This window comes from Symphalangus syndactylus, chromosome 21 (assembly GCF_028878055.3).
Source record: "Symphalangus syndactylus isolate Jambi chromosome 21, NHGRI_mSymSyn1-v2.1_pri, whole genome shotgun sequence".
NCBI classification, from domain to species: domain Eukaryota; kingdom Metazoa; phylum Chordata; class Mammalia; order Primates; family Hylobatidae; genus Symphalangus; species Symphalangus syndactylus.
Window position 1 is genome coordinate 48,842,708 of NC_072443.2, and position 14,103 is coordinate 48,856,810.

General features: G+C 43.6%; 1 protein-coding gene across 3 annotated transcripts in view; it reads right to left on the reverse strand.

Annotated features, from left to right (window-relative positions):
- HEG1 (heart development protein with EGF like domains 1) overlaps positions 1–14,103 on the reverse strand; it is a 90,848-nt gene that overhangs the window by 46,061 nt on the left and 30,684 nt on the right. Inside the window, exons 4-7 of one of the 3 annotated variants that reach the window (XM_055259284.2) lie at positions 9,243–9,359; positions 7,725–8,060; positions 3,180–3,479; positions 1,045–2,457 (exon numbers count right to left, since the gene is read on the reverse strand). In XM_055259284.2, coding sequence (XP_055115259.2) covers positions 1,045–2,457; positions 3,180–3,479; positions 7,725–8,060; positions 9,243–9,359 — 2,166 coding nt within the window. Of the gene's footprint in view, positions 1–1,044; positions 2,458–3,179; positions 3,480–7,724; positions 8,061–9,242; positions 9,582–14,103 lie in introns of all 3 variants that reach the window. The other 2 variants (XM_055259283.2, XM_055259285.2) reach the window with 2 other exon arrangements.

Genomic DNA, 14,103 nt, shown 5'->3' on the forward strand with positions numbered 1-14,103 from the left:
CCACCTTTCATTTCCCAGAGGTGCTCAGATCACTGATACAAAGGGGCACTGTGGGGCTGGCATGGAGGTGGTTTGCTTATGAGCCTCCAGCCCAGGTTGATTGTGGCTGACAGGTTGGAACTGTGCTGCTCACTGAGCTTCCTGCGCCAGCCACTACAAAGCATCATCTCTTCTTTCCTTCTTCCCTAAGATGCCAGTTTCCATTTCACTCCTTCTCCAACGGCAGTTTTCCTTTCCTGTGTCTGGACAAGCCAGAAGTGTAACTTTGAATATGACATGAAAAGCTGCATCATCCTACTTCCTTCTACCGTTCCTTAAATGACAAAGGATCATTTGGCTGGCTTTACTCTCCTGGTACCAGCAACTTCAACATGGCTATAAAAACCCTAAGTGTGATGTAAAGGAGCCCTGGCCATGCAGTCACTGTGCGAAAAGGTTAGTTCACCATCTTTTCATTTACATGACTCCCCACTCCCATTTATCAACTAGCCACACACTCTTTGGGAGACAAAGGAGCTTGGGCTTCCCTGGATCAATAGAAGCCCAGGGACGCCAAGAAGCCCCCTGGTGACTGGGGAGCCCCTGACTCAGAGACTCTGGGATCTGATCCAGACGCAGATACCCAGTTGATCCCTGTCTCAGCCAGGCCACCTCAGCTTCTTTACTTGAGTTTCTCCACCCTGCAATCCTGCATCACTGCCCTCCTCTGACCTCTGAGAAGTTAAAGGCATGCTTGAACAGCTCTTACAACTACAGGGCACTAAAAGCTGCAATTGTACCATCTACTGATGTGACACATGGCCAATGCATCCTTTCCTCTTTATTCAGGAAGCATTATGCAACACAGGGGTGAGAAAATTAGGCCCACCCATGACCTTCTTTTACACTTTAAGTGTTTCAACAGGAAGCATTTTAGGTCACAAAACAGAAGCTATTTCAAATGCCAGCCATTTCTACAAATTCACAGGAACCCTGAGCCCCATGTAGCTCTCAGTGCTGGACTGGGCCTTGCAGTTAACATGTGCTTGTGTGACTGTGTTTTACCTGAGGCTGAAGAGGACAGTGTTGTTGGTGACCGTGTGCTGCTCTGAACAGCAAAGGTGGCAGATTTGGGAGCCAAGGCTTCAGCCGTGGAAACAACTGTGGTTTGGGGAGAAGGAGATATTCCGAGGGAATGTGAAGCTGGGCTGTACTCTGCTGTAACGCCAAGCTTTGTGGTCATTTCTTTTGCTGATGTGGGTACACTGGTCAAAGGGATCAGTCCAGTGGTAGCATCTACATTCACTTGGTTCCTTTCTGTGCTGATGCCACCTTCTGTTGAGATTTGAGGAACTAGAATTTCAGGATGGGTCAGCGAGAGCTGTTTTCCAGCTGTAGTCTGTATGGCTATAGGGCCAGTGACCAGAGATGCTGTGCTTGACAGGGTGCCAGGAGTGGTCAAAAGAGGCTGAGAGGTCTTCAGAATAGTGGTTGTGAAAGTTGGAGACATTTGTGCTAAGTTGGTGCTTGTGGCTGGAAAGGTTTGCTCTGTGGAGGGCTCTGTTAAGGATGGAGGCAAAGGAGAGTTCGTTGTTACAGCTTTGGTGGACTCTGTGGGCAGAGACACCAGGCTTGGTGACTTTGATTCTGTAATGACTTTCTCTTGGTGTGGGGTGCTCTGGTTCTTAAGGTTTGCAGTTTGACTACTATGGAGCATTGTCATGAATGATGTCATTGTTGATGTCTGAACTGAAGTCACAGGAGTCTCCCTTGCCCTGGGCAGGACTGGGGTAGAAGATGACTGTGGTAAGGTTGTTTGTGAGACAGAAAGTGGGGCAGATGTAGATGTCATTAAGGATACTGGTAAAGGTGATGGTGAGGAAGACAACGGTGTGGATGCATCAGAGGTAGACTTTAGTAGATGCACAGAGGCCCTGGTTGATGGTAAAATTGATGAAAATAAATGGTGGGATTGTGACACAGAGGGCAGAGGCAAAGGAGGCCCTGAAGAAGAAGAAGAAGAAGAGGAGGAGGAGGAAGAAGAGGAGGAAGAGGAAGAAGAGGAAGAGGAGGAGGCGGAGGAGGAGGAGGAGTTACTAACAAACTCAGCGTCAGTGTCCAGAACAACCGAAGTGTTTGGCATATTAATGGTGGGTGCGTAAGATGGAAGGTTGGATGTATGCAGAACTGGCGACTCAGTAGAAGGCTGAGCATATTCCCCGTCATAGGATGAGATGTTACTTCTCTCAGTCTGAGCATGAATAAAGGAGGAATACTCTGAATGTGAAGAGTTTGAGATCTTAATATAAGAAGTTGAGCTCTCCACGATGTCTGAGGATGAACTGTTATCTGTAATGGACAGTAATGCCCGTTCTCCTTTGGTGAAAGTAGATGACAGGTAGGTGTGGTCTGTGTGGTCACTGGAAGTCCTTTGTTCAATAGCTGTGCCACTCACTTGACCGTAGCTAATCCCAGTGACTGTAAACGGAAAAGCCAAAGTTAGGTCAAGTAAAAGAACAACAAATCTCTGAAATATGCACTATCAAACAGACTTTCAGTGTCATGAAACTCAATGAATTCAAGTGGGTGAAACACTTGCTTTGGAGAGGTGGTTTTCAATGGTGAGCACTCTGAAAAAAGACATTGTGGGCAGGCAGGAGTGGTCAGTGTCTCCTCTGAGCAGACTGACCTCCTGAGAGAAGCAGTGGTAGCGGCAGTAGAAATGGTAACAAAAAAGAAGTGGGGACTAAGGGTCTAAAAATGGAGAGGAGTTGCAAATTCCCTCCACATACCTTTTTCCATAAAAGCAAACTGGTATCTGAAAAGCTCTTAAGACCCCAAATAGAATAACTGTTATGCCTAAATGAAAAAAGGAAAATCTTCCCAACTTTCCATTCTGTAGAATGAGATATTTCTTTCTCAGGAGATTGACCTTAGCCATAAGTGGTTGGTCTCTTATTTTAAGTCTCCCAGCAGACACTATCCCAAATTCCTTAGGTGAGTGTGTGTGGAGGACTGGGGGTAGGAACTGGGGAGGGGTATTCACCTTCCTGAGGGGGGAGAATCTAGAAAGTTCTCTCCATAAAGAGCTTGTAAGGCACTTTCTGGCTTGACAGCTAACTGAATCATCCCAGGACTGTGAGTAAATGAATAGATGAGCTGAAGGGATGTGTTAAAAGAGACTGTGGAAGACACCCCACCTCTGAGGGCACTGGAGGCGGCCAGTGACCGTGAGACCAGGCCTATGTCGTCCGTCACGTTCACGTGCAGAGAGGCACTCTCTGTTTCTTGGGGCATGGCCACTGCAGGGCTGCCTGCTTCCCCAGAAGTCATGCTCATGCTGGTGTTGGTGAGGGTGACAGACCGCAGTGTGCGTTCCCCATTTCCAGTGACAGTAGCCAAGGTGTGGGTGCCGAGAGAGGGCACCCCAGAAGTCCTGTCCTCTGCATTGGTGGAACTGTCACCTGGCACGTGGCCCAGCTCTCGGCTGTCTTCCAAGGCTGAAAGTAGAGTGAGAGAGAGGATGGCTGAAAAATGCAGGGCTGGAGCGACAGGACTGTGCACCAAGCCTCACTTCCTGGGCTATGGGAGCCAAGACGCTTTCCCATACTCTTAGGGTCTTTATCTGAGATGTCTGTTGCTTTTGCAAACATGGCTCAGTGATTGAAACCTCAAGAGGAACTGTGGATCAGCACATCTGTTCAGGCACCCTGGATTTATAGGAGGGTATATTACTTTAGCAAATAGGATCGATACTGGATTTCTGTTCAGTGATACACAATAAACAGAGTTTATGTCAGAGAAATTGGTAGTGGTGGTGAAGAGGTAAACAGTGGGTGAAAGACTAAGAACCCTATTGGGGCTTTAGCCATTTTCACAAGGCCCAGGAGGGAGGCCACAGTCCTCCTTAGAAGGCTCTTCCTCCCGGAAGGACCAGGAATACATGAATGGCCACAGGGCCAGTCATTCCATGGCATTAGTACAATGGCAAAGAAACAGCCTGAGGTGGGGGGTGAAAGGTGGGCTTGTTTTTTGTCTTCTTTTATTTTTTAAAATGCACGTGTTTTATTCTATTGATGGGGATGGAATAGGGAAGACGACACATGAATAAATGTCCTTTTCATCCTCTTTTGGGTATGTGTTTATGCTACAAACCTAAAGGGTCTTAGAACTAATCTTAGATTGTTAGATTATCAGATAAACCCTTCTTTTCAGAAATGATGAAAATGAGGTCCAATTCTCCTTGGCCTAAATCCTTCCTAATCTGGCTGTATAAAAACAAAAAACAAAAAACAGGCTCTTTTCTGGTTCTTATTCACATTCCCAGCCCAGACTGGCTGTCAGTACCCCATGGCCATGCTTTGATGGAAAACAGTGTAAAGCTGAGTGTTGGCTAAATTCATTTTGGGATAGGTTTGAATTGACAGAGACAGGAATGAGTACAGGCCACAGGCATCACTGAGAAAGCCAGAAGCCAGAGAGAGACGCGACTCAAGCCAGTCTGAAGGGCTCAAGACCTGTGGAGAGCCAACCAGGAGAGGCTGAAGAGCAGGATCTATCTGAGTACGATTTCTCTGGGCAAAGAGAAAAAGGCCTTGGATGGGGAGATCCTAAACTCCCTGTTAAATGAAATTTAGGCCAATGACCACATCAGGGTTACAGGCTTAACAAAGTAGAGAGAGAGTCAGACATGAAATGGAGACTCTGAATGCAGAAAAGGGAGTGGGCCAAGAACTCTAAAAGGCTAGAGTACAGAACCCCGTCAGCTCTGGGTGACTCTGAGGGAACGAGATAAAGCATTGTGTTAACCCACAGTGAGATGGTTTCAGGAATGTGACTACTTTCTATCTAGCTCTTTATAACTGAACTCCAAGATCTGATCACACTGAAATCTTATGTTCCTCGTGAACCAACTGAGCATTAATTGCAGAGAAGAGCGTACTGAAGAGATGAAAAAGGGAAAGGCTATGAAACTCAAGATCCTGGTTTGAGAAGGCAGAAGTCCTGACCCCCACAGTAGTGAGGGTGAAAAATGATTCCTTTTGCTTAGGAGATAGATAATGTGTTTTCCAGGCACAGACATAAAAGAGCATAAATATCCCCCACTCATATGTGCGGTATTCTTTCATGATAAGCATATGCTTTTCCACATCACATGAGAATAAATGCTAATCTTTCTCCTCAATTAGGATTCTCATATGGGGGAAATGAAGCTATAACTAGTGATGGAGAAGTAAGAATTTAAACCTATTCAAAGCTTAAATGATAAGCTAATACATTTTTGCTTTAGTCAGAATATACTTTACATTAATAAGAGACTGCTGAGAATTGTTTTAAAAAATTATCCCTAAGCATTATTAAAAAGAAACATCGAAAGAACAATTTTCTCAAATTGACAAATTGGACTTCTTCAAATTTAAAAACTTCTGTGCTACAAATGATTCCATCAAGAAAGAAATGACAACCCACAGAATAGGAGAAATGTCTGCAAATTATATATTTGATAAAGGACTGTATCCAGAATATGCAAAGAACTTTTTTTTTTTTTTTTTTTTGAGACAGGGTCTGTCTGTCACCCAGGCTAGAGTGCAGTGGCACGATCTCAGCTCACTGCAACCTCCACCTCACAGGTTCAAGCAATTCTCCTGCCTCAGCCTCTTGAGTAGCCGAGATTACAGGCACGTGCCACTGTGTCTGGCTAATTTTTGTATTTTTAGTAGAGACAGGGTTTCACCATGTTGGCTGGGCTGGTCTCGAACTCCTGACCTCAAGTGATTCACCCACCTCGACCTCCCAAAGTGCTGGGATTACAGGCATGAGCCGCCACAGCCGGCCACAAAGAACTCTTACAATTTAATAATAAAAAGTCAAATAACCCAATTTTAATAGTCAAAAGATTAGATTAGACATATTCAAAGAAGATATACAAGTGGCCAAGAAGCACATGAAAAGATGCTCAGCATTATTAGTCAACTGGAAAATACAAGTCAAAACCACAATGAGATGCCTTCACCCCCACTCAAATGGCTATAATCAGAAAAGATGGATAGTTACAAGTATTGGTGAAGATGTAGCAACATCAGAACACTTGTACACTGCTGGTGGGAATATAAAATGATGCAGCCACTTTGGAAAAGAGTTTGGCAGTTCCTCAGAAGGTTAAAAATAGAGCAGCCACAGCCACATAACCTAGCCATTCCTAAATAATTGAAAATTTATGGCCGGGCGCGGTGGCTCACGCCTGTAATCCCAGCACTTTGGGAGGCCGAGGCGGGCAGATCACGAGGTCAGGAGATCGAGACCATCCTGGCTAACATGGTGAAACCCCATCTCTACTAAAAATATAAAAAAAAAAATTAGCCGGGCGTGGTGGTGGGCACCTGTAGTCCCAGCTACTCGGGAGGCTGAGGCAGGAGAATGGCGTGAACCCGGAAGTCAGAGGTTGCAGTGAGCCGAGATGGTGCCACTGCACTCTAGCCTGGGCGACAGAGCGAGACTCCATCTCAAAAAAAAAAAAAAAAAAAAAAAGGAAAATTTACGACCACATATACAACTTGTACCTGAATGTTCACCACAGCATTATTCATAATAGCCAAAAGGTGGGAACAACCCAAACATCCATCAATTCATGACAATTGATAAACAAAGTGTGGTATATCCCTGCTACGGCATATTATTAAGCCACAAAAAGGAACGAAGTTGTGATACAACATGGATGAACCTTGAAAACATGACACTAAGGGAAAGACACAAAGGACCACATATTGTATGATTTCATTTATAGGAAATGTCTAAAATGGACAAATCTACAGAGACAGAAAGCACAGGAGTGATTGCCAGGGACTGGGAGGAGGGAAGAATGGGAGGTGACTGCTGATGAGTTTGGAGTTTCTTTGTGGGGTGATGGAAATGCTCTGGAATTAGACAGTGGTGATGCTGCACAGCTTTGTGACTACACCAAAAATCACTGAATTGTGTGCTTTAAATGGGCAAATACTATGGAATGTGAAATATACCTCAATAAAGCTGGTTTTTAAAAAACAGAGAATTTATTTGGATGAATGCCCCGACAACTGCTAAACGAGAAGGTGATATTTTCACCTTCCAGAAGCTCTGTGACTGAGGCAGGTATGGAGTTACGGGTTGGCTACAGGGAATGAGAGGATGTGGACAGAGAAGTCCTTGAGCTGTGTGTGGGAAAAGGAAGTGGCAAGAACAGCTTCTCAGAGATGTACCAGAAAAAACTGGGGGATATATAGGTGTATCTATATCAACCAGCTAGAAGAAGGGCCTGGGAAATAAGGAAGGAAAGTGGAGGGGCCTGAGGAGTTATTTCATTCATGCATGCTTTTTTTTTTTTTTTTTTTTTGAGACAGTTTCGCTTTTGTCGCCCAGGCTGGAGTGCAGTGGTGCGATCTCAGCTCACTGCAACCTCCACCTCCTGGGTTCAAATGATTCTCCTGCCTCAGCCTCCCAAGTAGCTGGGATTACAGGTGCCGGCCACCACACCCGGCTAATTTTTTGTATTGTTAGTAGAGACGGGGTTTCACCATGTTGGTCAGTCTGGTCTTGAACCCCTCACCTGACATGATCCACCCACCTCGGCCTCCCAAAGTGCTGGGATTACAGACGTGAGCCACTGCGCTCGGCCCTCATGCGTGGTTTTAATATGCCACAGATTTCATAAGCATCGTGAGTCCCTCTCTCCTCTATGGGGCACAGTTGCATGAAATGGAAAAACTCACTCGAACGTTCTCCACGTGGTGCTGATGAATTCAGGCTTTCCAAGGAAGATGTAGATGAAGACTCTGAATAACTCCTATCTCCCAACGCTGTGTGACTTCCTCCAGACTGTACAGTAGAGTCTGAGAACTGGGTCAACACTGAAGCATTCACACCTTCAGGATATGAAGCAGAGCTTCCTGTCACATCTGCAGATGTTGTGCTGTTGGTCAAGAGCGAGTGTGCAGTGCTCTCTCCACCTCTCACGGGTGCGACTGACCTAGACACAGTCTCAGTCTGAGACACGGGACTTCCATTTTGCACCTCAGAGCTGCCGGCAAGCTGATGTTCTCCAAAGGCTGTAAGGTAATATAGGAAAAAAGGCCATTACATAGATATGAAAGAGATTCCTTGGCAACTAAGAAGTGAGACCTCTCTAGGGAAAGATTCTTTGCCAAGGAACCTGGTATAGTGTTTATTAAATGTATTATGCACTATCATATTCTAAATAATTATTTCAAAACTCTTGGGTGGCAGCAAGAGAGTAATACAAAAAATATAACTTGTTGAACAGGGGACCTTTGAAACAGCATGTGCAAGTAGCAGAGTAACCTATAGGCTTGAGTGTTTCATTCTCTTTCCCATAAAAAGCGTTCGAGAGAGTGAGTGTGTGGTTATGTACAACAAATACAATGCACATAAATATAGCACAGTGAGAGCACTTTCCTAAAACAGTTCTCATATGAATAAAGGTCATTCTAAGTATAGCAAAAACAAAAATCAATTATAAGGATTAAGCCAAACCATGAATTTGGGAATAATATTTATATCTGCACATTTATGTGGAAAGATGAACTGTACACAAAATAACTGAAGCTAGTTTAAAGAGTGGGCCAGGCTGGCTGCAGTGGCTCATGCCTGTAATCCCAGCACTTTGGGAGGGCAAGGCAGGAGGACTGCTTAGGGCCAGAGCTCAAGACCAGCCTGGGCAACATTGCAAGACCCCATCTCTACAAAAAATAGAAAAATTAGCTAGGTGGAGTGGCATGCACCTGCAGTCCCAGCTACTCCAGAGGCTGAGGTGAGAGATCACCTGAGCCTGGGGAGGTTGAGGCTGCAGTGAGCCGTAATCATGCCAGTGCTCTAGCCTGGGTGACAGAGCCAGACATTGTCTTCAAAACAAAATAAAACATAAAGAGTAGGCCAGCTCTCAGCTTGAGGACCATCCTGTAGACTGAAAAAAAGATGGAACCAAGAACCCTGTGGCTAAGGTCTCAACTCTACTGAGTGAGCTAAATGGCCAGGCACCCATTACTTAAACCCTCAGAGCCGTAGTTTTCTCATCTATAAGAAAGCAGGAGGAATGACAACCGTCTGACTAACTTCACAATGTTCTCATAAGAGTGACCATCAAAATGTAATAGTGCCATTAAAGAACACACTTTTCTCTGGAGATTACAAATGGTCTTGAAGAGATCCCTTAAGAAAATTCAAAGATTTACATATGTCCCTAATAGATCAAGTAAAGAGGGAATACTTACTTGGGGAATCATTTTGCCAATGCAAAGATGTAAGTCCAAATTCATTTTCTGTGGATGGTTCAGTGAATTCCTCGTCCCCTGGATTCCCAGTTACTCTACTGTTTCTTCTCGATTCCACTGCAGAGGGTGAAAGAAGCATTGAGGCTGAAGTCGTGGCAATTCTGGAGTCCTTGAGGAAGCCTTCTGTCTTGCTCACAGGTCCCAGACTGATCGTCAAAGATTGGAGCGTTCTCGGGCCACCATCAGTGAACACGGTGGCAACGTGCATTGTCTTTGTTTGACTGACTGAGGAGCTCTGGAGGCCAGTGGAGTTGTTAAGCTTCTCTGTACTTTCAGAAGCTACGATGGAAAAAGATATCCTTCAAAATTACTCAGGAGTTTAAGAAAATCCAGACTATATTCGAGATACAAATGACGTTTCTTACATTTTGGTGGATACATGTAAATACCGTGGACCTAATATAGATACAAACATATCTATACACACACATGCTACCAGGACACATGCCTGCACTCTCCCCTTACTAGGTCTAATTCTCACAGAGGAAGGTGGAGAACACCGAGATCCCTCACCAGGCACAATGAGAAGCTTATATGTTGTTTGCATTATTTGTTTTTTAAAGAGAAAGATGAAAATGTCTGCTGAATTCTACATTACAGCTTAAACAGGACTGGCCACTATGATAAGGTTTTTGTTATTTTGTTCTGCTTTGTTTTAGCAATGTAACCTTTTTGTTCAAATGCTATTATTGATTAAAATCTCATACATAAAATGAATAACAGTGAAGCTGCTGCAAGGTGCTCCACCGCAGGTCACTATTGAGGAGGCCTAGGGTTTTGCAGAACACAGCTGGGACACTCATGGCCTACAGCAGCAATTCCCAGGCTTGTCACCATCAAGGGTTCTTTATTATTCCCCACCTCACGGCCACCATAAGCCCTATGTTTTGAAAGACTATTAACCAAACTGCATTTATTAAGTAACAGAATTTCTAACCAGCAGGAAATACTTATTATTACCCCATAAATTTAATTCTACCCAAAAGCAAACAGGCTTCATTATCATACTTTGCCCCATTAAGCTTTAGAGACCAGCTCTCAAATCTGCATACTACTCCAATGGGCCCTTGGAGATCAAGGACTCCAGGAGCGTTTTCTCTAATCGACGGATGGCAGCCATGGGGAAACTGTCAAGAGCCTCAAGGAGTGAATCAGACACTATTGGTCAAAAGGTGTAGTCTGCTCCACGTAAGTACGGGTGGCTCCCTTCCACAAACAACTTTCCAAAGGATGCCCTGAGAACTGACCTCCAGAAAGGTCTATTAAAATCTTTATTCCAAATGGGAATAAACTGCAGGAAAGCTTAGGGAATGGAAAGAAACATGGTGGGTAAGACTAAAGTCACAAAAAGAGAGTGTTTTTCTTCTTTTTGGGCTAAAAATAATAAAAAGTACTCTACACTTATATAATAAAAGGCTTTGAGCTGTTAATTATGGCCTAGAAAAGGGAAAAAGGAAGTTATCATTACAAACAATTCCTTGAAGACCAGTCCTATGTGCAGTTGTGACCAAAACCACAAATAAATTTTAAATATCACTACAGCGAGAAAGAGAGAGAGAGAGAGAGAGCAAGCATGGGAAACAAAAAGGTTCCTCTCATTCTTGTGCAAAACCATAAAACCAGCTATATCTAGAACACAGCCGGCAGCTCTGGTCACCCCACCTTAATGGAGACAAAATGAAGATGCAGGCAATCTATAAAACTAGTAATGGAAACAAGAAACAGAAAGACCTGGACACAAAAATAGAGTCCCAGACCATCAAAACCCACCTCTACTTAAAAACATAAACCAAACCAAAGCAAACAAACATAACGCACTTCAGTATTAAAAAAAAAAAAAAAGAAGAAGAAAGAAAAAAAAAGAAAAGAAAGCATAATAGATATGCCCCAAATCCTCACTCAACCATGTGACTTCTCAGCCCTAACTTCATTGGAGTCATCATTTATATCCACCAAATTACAGCCTCATCAGCTTGCTAGAGGTTCTTTCAAAACACTTTTATTCCCAGGATACTGCATTAATTTCACCCATTCAACATTCCCATCAAAATCCGGTGGTCGGCCGGGTGCAGTGGCTCATGCCTGTAATCCCAGCACTTTGGGAGGTTGAGGCGGGTGGGTCATCTGAGGTCAGGAGTTTGACACCAGCCTGGCCAACATGGTGAAACACCATCTCTACTAAAAATACAAAAATTAGCCGGCTGTGGTGGTGGGTGCCTGTAATCTCAGCTACTCGGGAGGTTGAGGCAGGAGAATGGCTTGAACCTGGGAGGTGGAGGTTGCAGTGAGCTGAGATTGTGCCACTGCACTCCAGCCTGAGCAAGAGAGAGACTAGGTCTCAAACAAACAAAAAAAACCAAACAAAAAAACAAAACAAAACAAACAAACCAAAAAAAACTCCAGTGATGATACTGAATTCAGCCTGAAAAACCCAGGCCTGTCCACCTCTAGTGGATTTAGCAAATCAATGGCCACAGAAATATAATGACAAAAGTCACAAATGCTGAAAATCATGAAAGGAAAACGGCTGTTTTTCCCTGACTCTGAGAGCTCTGCAGAACATTGCTTCTTTATCTCATTATCTCATCATTATCATCATTATCAAAAACTACCATTTACTGACCAATTATGACTTGCGAGGCATTGCGCTAAGTACATTACATACAAATCTCATTTAATCCTCACGGGAAAGCTATGAAATGTGTGTGAATACTTTGGCAGAGTTGATGACTCTTTGTAAAAACAGAAAATGTTTGGTCAAACTAATCTACAAACGCCACTTACATTACTAAATGAGCACCTGTTAAATAAATCTAGGGGGAAACGTACCACATTTCTAATCAACAGGCTGGATTCTTGGTTATTTAATAATTGCCCTTCTTGCTCATTTCTACCCCGAAAGCAGCCATTCAAAGATGGAAAGACCATCCATCTGGGAGCAGAAACAAGCCAAATTCCTGATCTTTATAATGGGAGGTTGCAAGAATGCCTACTCGTCTGCTAAAAGTACATGGGTCTCTCTTCAATCACAGCACAAAACACTGGAATCTTAGGAACACATCGGAACGCTCAACCTTGACCTGACTGCTATCCAGAACTTGCCAAAAGTACAGCTGAAGCAGCTGATACTTGAGAAAGATACGTCACATCTACAATCTTCTGAGTTATTTATGCTCTCTTTCTTTACAAAGTGAAATCACCACAAAGCAATTTACCTGGACCACAGTAGCTTAGCTACCCACAGAAATACTTTCATAAGTTGAGATACATTATTATACCCTCAGCTCCTATTGAGAATCTATATAAAATATCACCTTTTAAAGAACATTAGCACAATTTCCACAAAACAGCAATTGAAGGCATTTTCCATTATGATTCTCAACATTTCTTATATAAACAGTCCTCTTAAAATGTACTGCCCCAAACACTTATGCCTATGGATGAAATTGTATGCTTACTTTATCTGAAAACAATTGCATGCCCCACCCGGTTTCTCTTTGTGCCCTGGTTTCCAGGAAGCTCAGTACTAAATTTAGTGCTCAATTGTAGCCACTCTCACACAATTCAACATACACATATCTCTTTCCACCTTCAGAAGGGAGCTTTTTTCCCTGTTTGTTGCTTTGTTTGCTTTTCCCTCCGATGATCAAATAGTACAATGGTCATTATTAAAAAATATGGAAAATACAGAAAGATATAAAGCAGCAAAAGATGTAAAGCAGCAAGAAAAACAATTTCCAGTGGTTTCTGATCTCTTTTTAAAAATCTGATTCCATTGCCTAGGCCTATACTTGCTTTAACACTGTAAGGCACACAATTTGGTTTTGGAAGCAGGTAACTCCTGGCTATCCCAGCCTCGGAAGAGGTTACGTTGCATGCACGTTTCTGTGTAGCTGAGTGAAGAGTGAAACGAGGCACAGAATACAAAGGCTGAATACATGTGGAATCACAGATGTATTCAGATGTATCCAGTCTGAAACTAGAAAGAATCTTTCAGATCATCTGCTCAAATTCCTTCGTGTTCCAAATAAGAAGCACCCTTCTCTCCGTGCCAGGCTCCTAGTTATCTTCCTTGTGTTCACCTAGTGAGGCGCATCACTCATCAGACTGGTGTAAGCGCCAGGCTTTTCACAGGGTCATATTTCCTAGTGCGTGGAGTGACCAAGTGTTCACCTCCTTTGCTTTTGTTTTTCCAGAGCTGGCCAGCCAGGCTGAGTCGACTCCAGGTCTGCCTGGCAGGTCCTGCTGGCTCTCTCTCAGCACTCTTGCCTGAGTGCCTAGAGCTCCTGTATCGTGTAGTCAGAAAGGGATAGTAACGTCTCAACATTTAGATTCAAGGGGAAGATTCTGGTTAGTGGGTTAGCAGATGCCAGCCCAGCTTTAAAAACAAAGCGGAACTTTATTTCCCATGTAACTTCAGGTCCTTGTGCATGTACCCTCTGCATCCCCACAGGGAGGAGGGGAGGTTGGCAGGATGGATTTAGACATACTTGGATGCCTGGTGAGAACCCCATTTAACAGCACCCAGAGCCATCTCTAATATCTAAAAGGGTGGTGGGACTCTACCTCGAACTGAACACACAGTTCACTAAAAAGGAAAAGAAATGCTCAGTAAAAGACTCAAGAGATATGAAAGATACGATGAAACTCACCAGCAGTTAAAAGTATAAGCTTTTAAAAGGATGGATGGTAAAAGAATTTCAGGGACAATTATATTTTTTAGTGTTGAAAAATATAGGTGAAAAAAATATATAGGTGAATATAGAGTCATAGAGTCAAGTCCAGTAAAGTTGGAAACATA